Source organism: Platalea leucorodia (genome assembly GCF_965183815.1).
Source record: "Platalea leucorodia genome assembly, chromosome: 1".
In the NCBI taxonomy this organism is placed as follows: Eukaryota; Metazoa; Chordata; class Aves; order Pelecaniformes; family Threskiornithidae; genus Platalea; species Platalea leucorodia.
Genome location: NC_138823.1, coordinates 44706345 through 44719607, shown reverse-complemented (window position 1 = coordinate 44719607; position 13263 = coordinate 44706345). Strand labels below are relative to the sequence as shown.

The window sequence follows — 13263 nt, the reverse complement described above, 5'->3', positions numbered from 1 at the left end:
ACTTCAAAAGTAGTGCTGGACCCAAATAGCTTTCCCATGTCATGAATAACATCTCATCTTCTAACCTTTGCAAAAATTCAAAATTTAGCAAGAAGGTGTATTACTCTATTTCTGAAATTCAAGAATAGCCTTTATTAAGAAGATACTGACCTAACTATGAACAAACTGGTATCTGAATTTCCAAATCACTGAAAATACTTGCACAGAAACACAGAAATTCAAGCAAGCAGAAACCACCAAAAAAAACCATTTTATTGCAACAATGTCCCCATCATCAACTGAGATGGCAAAAATTAAGTTTTAATTCATTTTGCGTTTCTACCTTTTTATTTATGTAAATATAAATTCAAGAGTGTAAAATAAATCCACATATAAAACACAGAAGAAACATTCTCTTTCAGTGACTCCAAAAAAAAACCTTACACACTGAAGAATCATGACAAGTCATCCGCTGTCCATTTTTCCAAGTATACAGGCATGAAAGAATGCAGAAATTTATTCTCCAAAAGCATCCTGTATAAAGTCCTTAAAGTAGTTAAGAAATATCTACTAATCTCATACTCTTGAGCTTATGGATGTAGATTCCAAGAAAAGGAGAGACAAAAAACATCTCAAACCTCAGATTATTTAAACTCCATCTAAAATAATCCATTTAAAACAAGATTATGTTCAATTCTTACAGCTGAAGCATCACAATTAATTAGTATCATTATTTTTGAAAACTATTTCTTATTAGTTTTTCCTTCTTTTAAAATAAAGTCAGAATACTTATTTCAAATAGTTTTGTTTACTTACACTGTAAATATATTGCGGAAAGTAACTCCACATGCTGGTACAACAGGCCTTCATGAAATTCCACTTAAACATTACTGTGATGTACCTTACAAAACAGGGACTAAAGCATTAAATGCATCGTAAAGAGTCAGTGTCATGGGATTATGTATTATCTTCCTTCTCAGATGCAACAAAATGCTCATGTATTTTGAAGTCAATATTGGACTGTTAGACCACATGACTATAGGCCAGTTAGAAATACTTGGAATATTTACTGTTTCAGAAAGATGCAATTATTTTGTTTTATTGTTATTACACAAAAAAATGTTACCAATATTATAAAATGTATCGTGCAGGATACTTCAAGAGGAATGTTTTTCACTGGGTCCAACAGGCAGATGTTTCCAATGACTGTGGCTTTTAATGCATATCATGCCAAGTTCTTAATAAACAGTGTTTTCCCTCATGGTTATGTTACAACAGAGAATGAAGAAATTAAGATGGTAAAAGCAAACAAAGTTAAAAATGAGAACTGCAAGTAACGTCACAACTAGAAGAGGAAAAATCATAGAAGGATTTAACTCAGTACTATTGTGGGTCCCCACAGTTGCACTGCTACTCTTAGGTTTCCAAAAGACGCATATGATTTTATAAATATTTTTGTGCTAAGAGCCATGCTCAGAAACAAAATATAGGCTAGCACAAGTCTACCTTCTTGGAGATGCACGTTAAGTATAAAATTCGCTTACTAAAGTGCATTTGCTGAACAAATTCTAACTTCTACTATTATAGCTATCCCAATAAGCAATACAAACTAAACTTTGCTGAAATTCTACCTCTACTTAAAAGCAGTAAATATAGATGACTGATATTTAAATTACAATCTTGTATTACCAAACATTTTGACTCAATGCTGTGAGCTGTAGAAATAAACAAAATGTACTGTCCTAAACTTCCCACAAATGGGGAAGTATCTCTAGTTAGAAATACTGAAAGTGTAGAATGGAGTTAAATATAAGCAGAGCTGAAGTAAGCATTGCTTTGCTTCTTACTCAATATGATGTTTCTTTAAGGCTCTGAGAGAAGCTGTTACTTTTCTCAAGATCTTTTGGCAAAAGATATAAATGCAGAAGTAGCAGGGTCATCTGACATTTCAGAACTTGTATTTTCATATTTCATTAAAGCCAGCTCATTCAGTGTCTGTATACATTTATTGCACTTGTGTTGTTGGAATACATCTATACCAACATAGTAATAATGATTGCAACAAAGCCATAGTAAAATAAAATTTAAAAGGGTCTGATTCCGACATTAGAGGATAAGTGTCTGCATGTTTAAAATGTTCCCCTAATAATAATAAATACAGACAAATTGCTCATCAAGTCAGATGCACATGTTTAACAATTATTTAGCATATATAAAATTTCACTCATCCTTTTATCAATACAAATCTGTTAGGGATCAAAAGAGACTTACCATGCAAAATATTGATTAGTGCTGCATAATGGAATATATATTTCTATCAGAGTTAAAACATCATTTTCAAAATTTAAAGAAAAATATATTTTTAAAAAGGGATTCTACTGCTGAATGCAAGTCTTCCTTGTAGCAAAGACAAGATAGAAACAAGTTACAATTTATCGCTGTACTTCAGTCTTGATGAGAGACTAATAATAATTTGTCCACCTACTTCTTAATAAATGCTACATTTTCAAGAATAAAGGAACTATCAGTAGGCATTATTTCTACTTAAAACAAGTTATTTCTCTCTGTAATAGGTCAAGTATGCTTTTAAAGATTCAGGTAATGGTAGACTCATAATTTTCTCTCTCAACAGATTTCGAGGAGGCTCTTCTGGCTTCAAGGCCTCACTGTGATCTTTATCCTCCTCCTCTTTGTTATCATCTTCCATTCTTTCATCTTCTTCACTATCTAGAGGCTGAGGAATGAGCTGATTACCAACAAACACATAGGTGTTAATCCTGCGTCTACGACATCTCCTGCGTTTCCGTTTCGGAGGAGCCTTCTGAGCAATACCCTTGGCTTTCATCTCCTCGTTTATGAAGTTTCTAAGGGTGCGTCTGATATATATTCGAGCTAGGTCTTGGAGATTCCTAACAGCACATGGAGCTAAAAATGAAAAAAGGTAAGTTATACTAAGTGAAATTTCCCTCTAGCAAAAAAAAAAAAAAAAAAAATCAGCTGCAAGGCAGTAAGACTAATTTTCAACAATAATTGAAATTTTAGTACATGATACAATATGCAAATGAAACAAGGGTAGATAGTCACCTTGCCAAACTCTCATTCCAAGAAATTAAGAGGTCTTTTGACAGATGTGCAAAAGAAATAGAAAGCATGAACAGATTATTAAAATAAATTTAAGAAAGCATACAACAAATACTGTTACCTTTTAGCACCTGGCAAGTCTTGGGACCTACTGCTGGCACTGTTTTAAGATCCTGCTGCTGGGAAACAATTTCTACCCCTATACCACATTTGTTTAGGCAAGTGCCTTCCTTCTGCCTCCCTCTTCTACTCACTATGCTTTTCCCTACTTCCTACTGAACCCAACTGATGAGGGAGGGCCATGTCAACTTCACAGCTGACCAACCAGGTAAGTCACCCATATCTTTGCAGCAGAAAAGGAATCAAAATTACTGAAGTCCTGAAGAAAAAAAAAAAGCAAGTAACAAAAAACCAAAAGCCACATATTTTCCAGTGACAGACAGGTAGGTGATGACTTAGTATTGCTAGGCTGGTGGATGCCTGCCCTAGGTGAGCTACAGCTGGCTAATTCCAAGGAAAACAAAACCAAAAAGCACACCAACCAAAACTGCAGCCTGTTCACCTTTCTTGCTTGTCATTTTTCTTCCTATACAAAGTAGCATAAAATTAATGGGGACTACAGCAAGGAAGAAGTTAGTGAAGACATAAATTTTGATAATTGCACTTCCAATATTGCATTCACCTTAAAAAACACTCAATGTATTTCAAAAAATCTATTGTTTCATACACTGACTTCAGTTGCATGCTAGTTACTCATATTTGAGATAGAAAGGATGTTTATGACTAGCAATGCCAGCTAATGCCAACAGAAATAATAAAAAAACTGAAAACGCCCATTTATTTAACATAAAACCAACTCAAAATTCAAGAACAAAACCCTATCTAACCATCCAAAACACATGTAAAAGATCCTGCACCTGCATCGGGGCAACTTGCAGTATCAATACAGGCTGGGCGATGAAGGGATTGAGAGCAGCCCTGCTGAGAATGACTTGGGGGTACTGGTAGATGAAAAGCTGGACATGAGCTGGCAATGTGCCCTCGCAGCCCAGAAGGCCAGCCGTATCCTGGTCTGCATCAAAAGCAGCGTGGCCAGCAGGTTGAGGAAGGTGATCCTGCCCCTCTACTCTGCTCTGGTGAAACCCCACCTGGAGTACTGCACCCAGCTCTGGAGCCCTCAGCACAGGGAAGACATGGACCTGTTGGAGTGGGTCCAGAGGAGGGCCACAAAAATGATCAGAGGGATGGAACACCTCTCCTATGAGGACAGGCTGAGAGAGTTGGGTTGTTTAACCTGGAGAAGAGAAGGCTCCAGGGAGACCTTATTGTGGCCTTTCAGTACGTAAAGGAGGCTTATAAGACATATGGGGACAGACTTTTTAACAGGGCCAGAAGCGACAGGACAAGGGGTAATGGTTTTAAACTAAAAGAAGGTAGATTCAGACTAGATATAAGGAAGGACTGTTTTACAATGAGGGTGGTGAAACACTGTAATGGGTTGCCCAGAGAGGTGGTAGATGCCCCATCCCTGGAAACATTCAAGGTCAGGCTGGATGGAGCTCTGAGCAACCTGATCTAGTTGTAGATGTCCCTGCCAATTGCAGGGGGGATGGACTAGAGATGACCTTTAAAGGTCCCTTCCGACCCAAACTATTCTATGATTTTAAATTAATTTCAGGAAATAACTTCTGAGGTCTCAAAAGGAAGTATTAAAGCAACCAACATCAATTATTTCTGCAAAAGAACTGATTACATAAAGTAAAGGTAACTATAATAAGGAACTACCCTTGGCAAGTTACACACACTCTTGAAATTAATAACCAGATCAGTAGTTATAGGCAATGCAATCTGATAGGACATCCTGGACTCCTGAAGAGTTTATACCTGTTTCACAGTTAAAAAATGTGCATGGAGGCAAGAAACATGTGAAGAGGACAGGAGGATTAGTTCCCTTTGGTTATATGTTAACAGAACAAAACAGGAGAGAAAAGCAGTTATCTTCTAGGCTCTTCGTTGGGTTTATTTGAGTTACCACGTTACTGAAGCTCTATGTATTACTCTACTCCCAGCCCTGGCTACCCTGACAGAAAGTTTTAACTCTATACCTTTCTCCGCCACTTTTTTCCCCTTCCCCTTATCATGCTATCTTATCTTGGCAACAGATGTACTTTCAGAGACTTTCTAAACACCTTTACCAACATAACTCAAAGCATTGCAGGTAGAAAGCCAACCCTGATGACTACTAAAAAACAGCTAGGCCTGACTGTATCAGTTGCAGGCAGACACAAGCACACTCAGCTATTAATATCCTACAGTACCACGGCTGCAGTTTAGAACTGTTCCTTCCATTTGAGGGGGAAGAGAATAAATATTTTTCTCTAGAAGACCATCAGAAAGGCAGCAAGCTGTCTGTCAGGACTGCTATTTTATCTATCCCTCACTAGAAAGAGAGAAGCTGAACCTAAAAGGAGAAGAAGTCTGGAAAAATAAGATGGAAATACCGTATCATTTTAATTCAGGATATTAATTGTTTAGCAACACAGAACATGCACCAGGAGCACAAAAACGTATCAGTGAGCTACTACTTTGCTAAACTGTGTATTTCTGCTCTATTGTGTTATGTCTGTATAGCATAGCCTCCTGACTTCCAGACCACCACCAGCAGGCACTGTAACAACCCATCAAGCCAAACGGAGCAAGCACAAATGACACTTACGCAGTCCCACCGTGTCATGTTTGCCATTATCATTTCTGTTTGGTTGCACTAGTGGAGCAAATGAAACAGCAAGGATATTTTTACTTTCCCACGTGTTCTGTCCCGTTCTCAAGATTTGCGTTAGCTGCATAAAAACAAAACCAAAATAAACTGGTGGTTACAGTTTTGTCATACTCAATACTATTCAGATTTCTGTTCAAACACACTGCTATTTTGATTTGCTTCAAAATTAATTTATAAAGGCTGTTTTACGAACAGAAAGGACTTTCACATTCCTTGAAGTATTACTTGGTCACTAGAGTACAGAATAAGGGTCTTTGGCAATGGGAAGAGATGCAGCTGGAAAACTAAGGCCCAAGGCAAGTTTTGCTTTTTCTGATTTTTCCAAGAGATCACAGAATACTTTAGATTGGAAGCAACCTCTGGAGTCCTACCTCCTGCTTGAACAAAACCAACTTCAAAGTTAAATCAGGCAACTCAGAAGCTTTTCCAATGAAGTTAAAGAAAGATCTCCTAGGACTGAGATTTCCCAACCTGACTAGGCAACCTGCTGTAGTGTTCCACCACTTTCATTATGAAAATTGTTTTCCCTATATGTAGGCAGAATGCTCCCTTGCTGCTATTTGTAGCATTCTTCTTTCAGGTTGCTGTTCACCTGTAAGGAGAACTGGACTCCTGTCTACTAGGTAAATTCTCTATCCCCTTAGGAAGCCACGTCAGGAATTAAATGTTCCCTTAGCTGCTCCTTTGCAGGCTAGATTAACCCAGATCTTTCAGCTGCTCCTTATACTTTAAGTGCTCTAGCCCCCTAACCATTTGTATATAAAGGTAGAACTATTCATGGTTTTAATGTTGCTTTCAAATCGTGACTACTTTTAAGTTGGATTCCATCAATTTCAACTGACAGTATCTTAGTCCAATAAATACTGAAAAAAATATTTATGGAACTGATTCATGCTGGCTATGTTTAAATCACTTTGGTAACACAGATACATAAAGTGATCATTCTTTTTAGAAGATAAAGTAATTAGCATGTTTATCAATAAGCATTTTAGTAATTATCTGTATTTACGAGGACATCAACTTAAGTCACATAATCTTTCTCAATTTCCCTAGTAGTAAAACAGGGAGAATAATACTTACCTTTGTAAAGCCTTTTGAGATCTAAGGATGAAAAGTGATAAAAGTGCCAAGTATTATTAAAATAATACACCTGTCTGGAAAACTTTTAATCTAACATGGAAAAGCAACACTGAAAACTACTGGAAATAAGTAGTATTTTTTTTCCTTCAGTTTTTTCCTCCCCTTATAACGCCCCACTAATCACAGCTATTTCATATTTCCCTGAAATAAATTCTCTTGGTTTAGAGAGTGGTTTCTTTGTTTTGAAGTACTGACTGAAAACGACTGTGTGGCAGGGAGATTTCAAAGCAGCTCTGGGACTGGTATAATATGCTGAAAATACTATGAATGGATTTCTAGTTTCACTGAAGACACAGTTTTGCCGCAGACTTTGTTGGAAGCAGGATACTGATGCCTTCCTACAAGCTTAAGGGAAAAAAGTTCAAGACTTCATTAGAAAGATTAATATCTGCTTAACTGCAGCAATACACTGAATCAAGATATCATTACTGAAACATTAACTTAGTCAAATATACATTTAAAAGCATTCCTTAAATTATATACTTCTCATACTAAAAGATAAAAAGGGGAAATTGTCACTAAGTCACCTGATCTTCTATAGGCATTACTAAAATGCCTCCAACTTTCAATAAAATTTTCATGTAGTTTTCATGGTCTTTCTGGACTCCAGCTCCACAGTAAATCCGGTCATATTGATGACTGTCTGAGGCTATTTCCAAACAATTACCAACCACAAAGGCAGGTTCACAGAACTCAAATCTAAGGGGAAGGAAAAGAAAAAAGAGAAGACACATTTCAAATCAGGACTTTTAAGAAAAGCCAGTCCAGATAAAGACAGAAAAACGTTTTTCATATCTTTGCTTAGGTAATAAAAAAAGATTAGCATACATACTTTAAAAGTCTGTATTATGACAATACTACTTCAAAAAATAATCTGTTTTTTTTCTGTCACATCAGGGACCACCAAAGAAAAATTCTTAAGCAGTTATAATTATGTATTATGCAAAACTGTAAAAGGCCTCAAAGCATCAGACTTCCTAACTGCAAGCAAATAGATTTGTCTAAAGAAACCTTATGAGCCATACAACAGAAGTGCCTTTAAAATAGTATATTTAATCAACAACATGTGATACCCAGGCTGTTGAATAAATATTGAAACAGTTCATTTCCTGATAGCCTTCCTCCATTTTTTTTTAAAAATTAAGCTTTTAAAAGATCTATTTTCCTCTACCTCCCAATTTTCCACCTTGAGCTCAATCCACTTTTCCCCAAAAAAGGAATTTAATGGAAATGTCTCTTATTTTTTGACCACACAAAGCAAGGGAAAAAAAAGATTATCTCAGAAGCATCTGTTCTAATTTTCATCAGCAAATGAAAGTTATACAACTGCTTTTAAGTGGACCTAAATTTACAACAGAAGTTGCAAGGACTGTTAAGTACTCTTTGTCACTACATAAAATACTGAATGAAAGACGTACAGGATAGAGCTTTATTACCAAAGCTGCGTATATTCTCCATGACACTAATATTTTCTGACATTTTTTCACATCTCTGCAGCACCTCAGTGTTTCAGCTGTTAATGCCAAAATAAATGTAGTTTACCTTTCTGTAAAAAATTCCTTCAGCAAATAACTTTACATTTTCCCCAAGCACTTTAAAATTAAGAGAGGTTACACAGTTGCTCATAGAAAGGATTTATGATTTCCTTTGAAAAAAAAAAAATTAAAGCCCAACACCTTGTTGCATGAAGTAGTTCATAAACTCCATCCAGCAGTATTAAAATCCAATGCATCTCAAAGTTCATCCAGAAGGAATGAATTTTTCTAAAAACTTCTTCAAATACATGCAGCCATTTTATGAACTTTACAGCTAACTGTCATTGGAAAAGAATTTTTTTTTTTTTTCACTTGGCTAGCAGTAGCAAATCCCAGTACAACACCTGACAACATTCAAATCAGTATTTCTTCAGTTACAGTGAAGCTTGGCAGCTTTCACTGCTTAGGGATGCTGCCTGTAAGGCCTGGCTGACTTTCCCATCTACAGCACTGCCATTAACAAATCAGAATTCTATTAAACTGAAGTTTTTGCTTCATATTTTTTTCCCCAAGATGGGACAATTGATCTTGAAAATAACGCAATGCTTCCTTCTTTGACTAGCCACAGACATATCCCAGAATCCTCTACCAACTACTGCATAATGCTCTCATGCTGTATGTGGCCAATAGTCCATAATGTTGTTTCCTCATCCAAATCCAGAGGAAAAACTGAAAGCTACAAACAAGACTGGTAGATTAAAAAGAAAAAAGGAAGATGGAGGGGGAGTGGGGAACAACTGCCTTGTTGCACACACCTGGTTAGCTAGCCCAGCCCAAACTGTGGTTGAAATAACTTCAGATTAACACAGAAGTATCTAGAAATACATTAAGCAAGGTTTAATGCTGGGAAGAAAATTAAACCCAAGGCACTAACCACTTTGGTGAAGAAGCGATCTCACTTCATAAGCACTTGGACTATCATGTATTTTTCTACATTCAGTGAAGGTCAATCAGGCAGTTCACACTATAGTTTTAGTTTCATGTTGCCTACAGTTTAAGTCAAGCATCACCACATCAATTTAATTTGAAAGTTTGAGCAAAGTACCTTTGTGGGCTTCAAAAGTACAACAGGAAGGGGTGGTGGGCGGGCAGGGAGAGAGGGAATATGGTACTTTTCTAAAATGTAGTTTTAAATCTTGAGACAGTCCCTGGTTAGTTTTACAAAAATGAAGATGGCTTGCCTGCCTAACCTGGCAACTTTCACAATGTCTTCAATCTTCTCAGAATACTCCTCTAAAAGCTGACAAGCTTATTGCCAGATACTCCTAAACTGCTTCCTCCACTAGAAACCACCCTAAGGCTCATGAAGCCACTGGTCACACCCTCTTAAAACAAGTGGGAACACCAAACTCTCCAAGGAAGCAAAAATACAAGACAAAAAAACCCCACAAAACATTCCGCAGACACAAAATACTCTATACATGAGCTGTGGATGAAAATCCACAATGGTCTTACAAATATAGCAAAAGCTGAAAAGAATGTCTCATTTAGCTCCACAGCTTGCAACTAGGAGGGCACAAAGTGCACAATGAAGACACAAAAGCAATCTCCTGTTACACCTCTAAGAATGAGATGGGTTAAGCACTAGAGACCAACTCTGTCTACAGGCACTTTAAATTGGCTGGACTGTGCTCTACATTATTAGCACAGTTTCATGGAGACACGAGGCTTATGACCAGAACAGCTAGTTATTTGTTAGTCCATTTACTTCAGAAAATATCTTCTTCCTCCACATAACTTCAGTTAGTTTCGACCCAATTTGTCAACAGCAGGAGTTTCCGGAAAGGCTAATTTCCCACAGCAAACCTAAACACTGTATGGATTAGGGTACATGTAATTCCTTAAGACATCTCTGTAGTCCATGTCAGATGAAAAACAAGGGGGTCTACTCAGCTCACCTGGCCATGCAATGGTAACACCCAGCTGGCCTGCACCGGTATGCTAGCTGCCCACTCCAACATAGGCAGTTCAAGAACTGCCACATTTGGCTTCCTGTTACCCACGAAGCTAAATAAAAATAGGTAGAAGAAATGGGAGGAAAAGGTTATGAACTGTCTCTGGTCACGGCAACATGCAAGTTCAAAGGCCAACCCTCTTCATTCGTGCTTCCCACCGAACCAACTGGCTTCCTGTGTTATGGTTTGAGCAAAAATACCAGAAATAGAGGCATACAGAGTTCATAGAGTATTATGGGCTTTTCAAACCTAGTTAAGTTGTACAACAGTGAAACTTACTCCTCCACACTCCCATGTAAAGTAAGCCTCCCCAGTGATGCAACAAGACTCCTTCCCCACTCCCTGAATCTTCATCTGATTCCATTTTCATAAAAAGATACATGCACTTCTGAATCAGAAAGAGCTGATAAATGCATGTACCACTTTCTTTTATTTATCTAATCCAGTAATTTGTGATGACTTTCTAAAAGAGACTAAGGTACAACTTTGAGAATTTGTTCTACTAACTTGCCGAAATAATTTTCAAAATAAGCAAAGTACAGTTTTACTGAAGTACAAAAGACTCCATCATTTGATAAGGAAATGATCTAAAACTTAAATACAAAGGTTCTGCAAATACAAGGGTGTACGCGATTTTAAGAATACCTACCAACAGCATAACAAGCTTGTGAGTCTTAACAGCATGAAAGTAGTATCAACCACATTGTTTTACAATGGAACTTGACCTCATCAAACCCAAATTCTTTTAGTCCTAATTGTCACTATATCCAATATGTTGATTTTATTCCTGTTGCCTTTGGGATATCAAAATATATCAGATATTCAATTTCCTTCTGTATTACACAGAGCCTTTTTTAATGACACTGCTGAAAATAAATGGTTTATTGCTTTAACATGCAGTACTGACAATCACATAAGCTAGTTATCAAGATGAGGTAGTATTTCACTTAATTTCTTTTTTTTTTTTAGTTACTGAGTTGAAATGGAACTAAGAAATGCCAAGTGTTCACCTCTACCAAATGGCCAGAGTGGCCTTACAGAGCATTATATAGGTAGCATGGAAAAAACACCTCTTATTTCATACATCAGTTGCCAAAAAAAGGGATAAAATAAAGTGCTGTAACAATCTGGAGAAGTTTTAATCACATTCAGCTCTTCAGCTGAATCTCGTATCTTGATTACAAGAACCAACAGCCAAAAGAACACAAATTAAGAGTTCCCATTATAGATAACATAGCAACAGAAAATTTCTGTTTAAAACGAGCACTTGTCATAGGATAAATTTAAGCACACAGATCATTTTTAGCAATGGCCCAAGATAATCAAGCAGTTTCAAGCACGTAAAACATCTGTTGACCTGATTCTGCCCTTCCATCTTTTGCATTTTTGTCATCTGTCCCTCAAGGATGGGTGTTTCAAGTTCATCCTCAACACAGCCACAGTACTTTTCTTCCAGCTGAACATAAAAAAAAATTCTGTAGAATTTAAAGTGCATTTCTGTCTTTGCTGCAGCAACTTAAGAAAATTATCAAGTACTGCCCATGAAAACTATCAATTAGTGCCCATGTTCTTTTAAGTAAAATGCCCCATAGCTATCAACACAATGAAGTATTACTATTGTAATAAAATGAATATCCATTAAAAAAATTTATAGCAAAGAACTAATATTAAAGTTTGTTGCTCTTGTATCCATATCCACCAATCTAGTATTTGTGTGATAGCAAGATATTAATTAAAAAATAAGAGAGCATAGTACAATAACCTACTCTAATAGCAAGGTTTTGGTTTGTTGTTTTTTTGGTTTTTTTTTTGTTTTTTTTTAACAACGGGATTCATCAGTTGGTCCTACCATAACACCCACCCACAGAACCTACCCTTTAATTACTTCCAACTCTGAAGATGTACAGGATGCTTCTTAGGCTAAGCTCGTCTACCTATACAACTTTCATGAATGCAGGATGTTATCTTGATGTCTCTTGAAGATGAAACTAGGTGCAAGCAGGCATGATTTTTTTTTAAAGTGGTATACATACTTGATTCTTTAAAAAGGAACAAGTTCAATAAAATTGGGGAGAAAAATCGAGTAATTTGAAAGAAAAGCAACTTTCAACATCCACAGCCTTGTGTTTGAAGGAAACAGTAAAACATGTTACAACATGCTTTAGAAAAAGCAATACGGAGGAACCACTTAAACTACTTACACCTCTCTTTCATCAGGAGAAAAATTAGTTAGTTCTTAAACCCAGCAACACTCCAGCCACATTTTATACCTCTCAACTACTACACTGATACCAGGATATCATCTAACAGTACACTTCTGCCTATCCCTGTATTTACTAACAACACTCATATCTCCACTTGCTGTTCACAGCCCCTACAGAAAGAAAACCCATTTCAGTGTGAATTTAGTACACTGTTTTCCCATCCACACCCATTTCCTTTAGTCAACTCAAACTCTCCAAAAAGTCTGAAATCTCATTCAGTACCATCAAGCTGCTCCAAGTAATTCCCCTCTAGTAGGAAATTTATTTAAATTTAGGACACAAAAGACTACTCTTCAACTTTAATGATGTGTAAGAAAAGGTTGGCAAGTTGTTAACACTTGCAGTGATGCTACATTTGAACAAAGAATTCAAAAGCATTGCAAGGCAAATTTCATGTATAACTCTTCATAAACAAAACAAAAAAAAAAAACAAAAAAAACCAACCCATGTTTTAATACATATTCCAAACAGAATAGTAAATCCAGCATAAGAACTCATGAAATTAGCTTTGTATTCAACTTCCCTTAAAC

General features: G+C 36.6%; 1 protein-coding gene across 5 annotated transcripts in view; it reads right to left on the bottom strand.

The window, feature by feature from the left end:
- Nucleotides 1-217: 217 nt before the first annotated feature.
- Nucleotides 218-13263, bottom strand: part of PCMTD1 (protein-L-isoaspartate (D-aspartate) O-methyltransferase domain containing 1) — a 44506-nt gene continuing 31460 nt past the window's right edge. For 4 of the 5 annotated variants that reach the window (XM_082313652.1, XM_082313653.1, XM_082313649.1 and 1 more), the window contains 4 exons: nucleotides 7507-7678; nucleotides 6920-6940; nucleotides 5777-5900; nucleotides 218-2904 (listed from right to left, as the gene is read on the bottom strand). In XM_082313652.1, the coding sequence (XP_082169778.1) occupies nucleotides 2534-2904; nucleotides 5777-5900; nucleotides 6920-6940; nucleotides 7507-7560 (570 nt within the window). In that variant the 5' untranslated portion in view covers nucleotides 7561-7678 and the 3' untranslated portion in view covers nucleotides 218-2533. The remainder of the gene's footprint in view (nucleotides 2905-5776; nucleotides 5901-6919; nucleotides 6941-7506; nucleotides 7679-13263) is intronic. The other variant, XM_082313651.1, reaches the window with a different exon arrangement.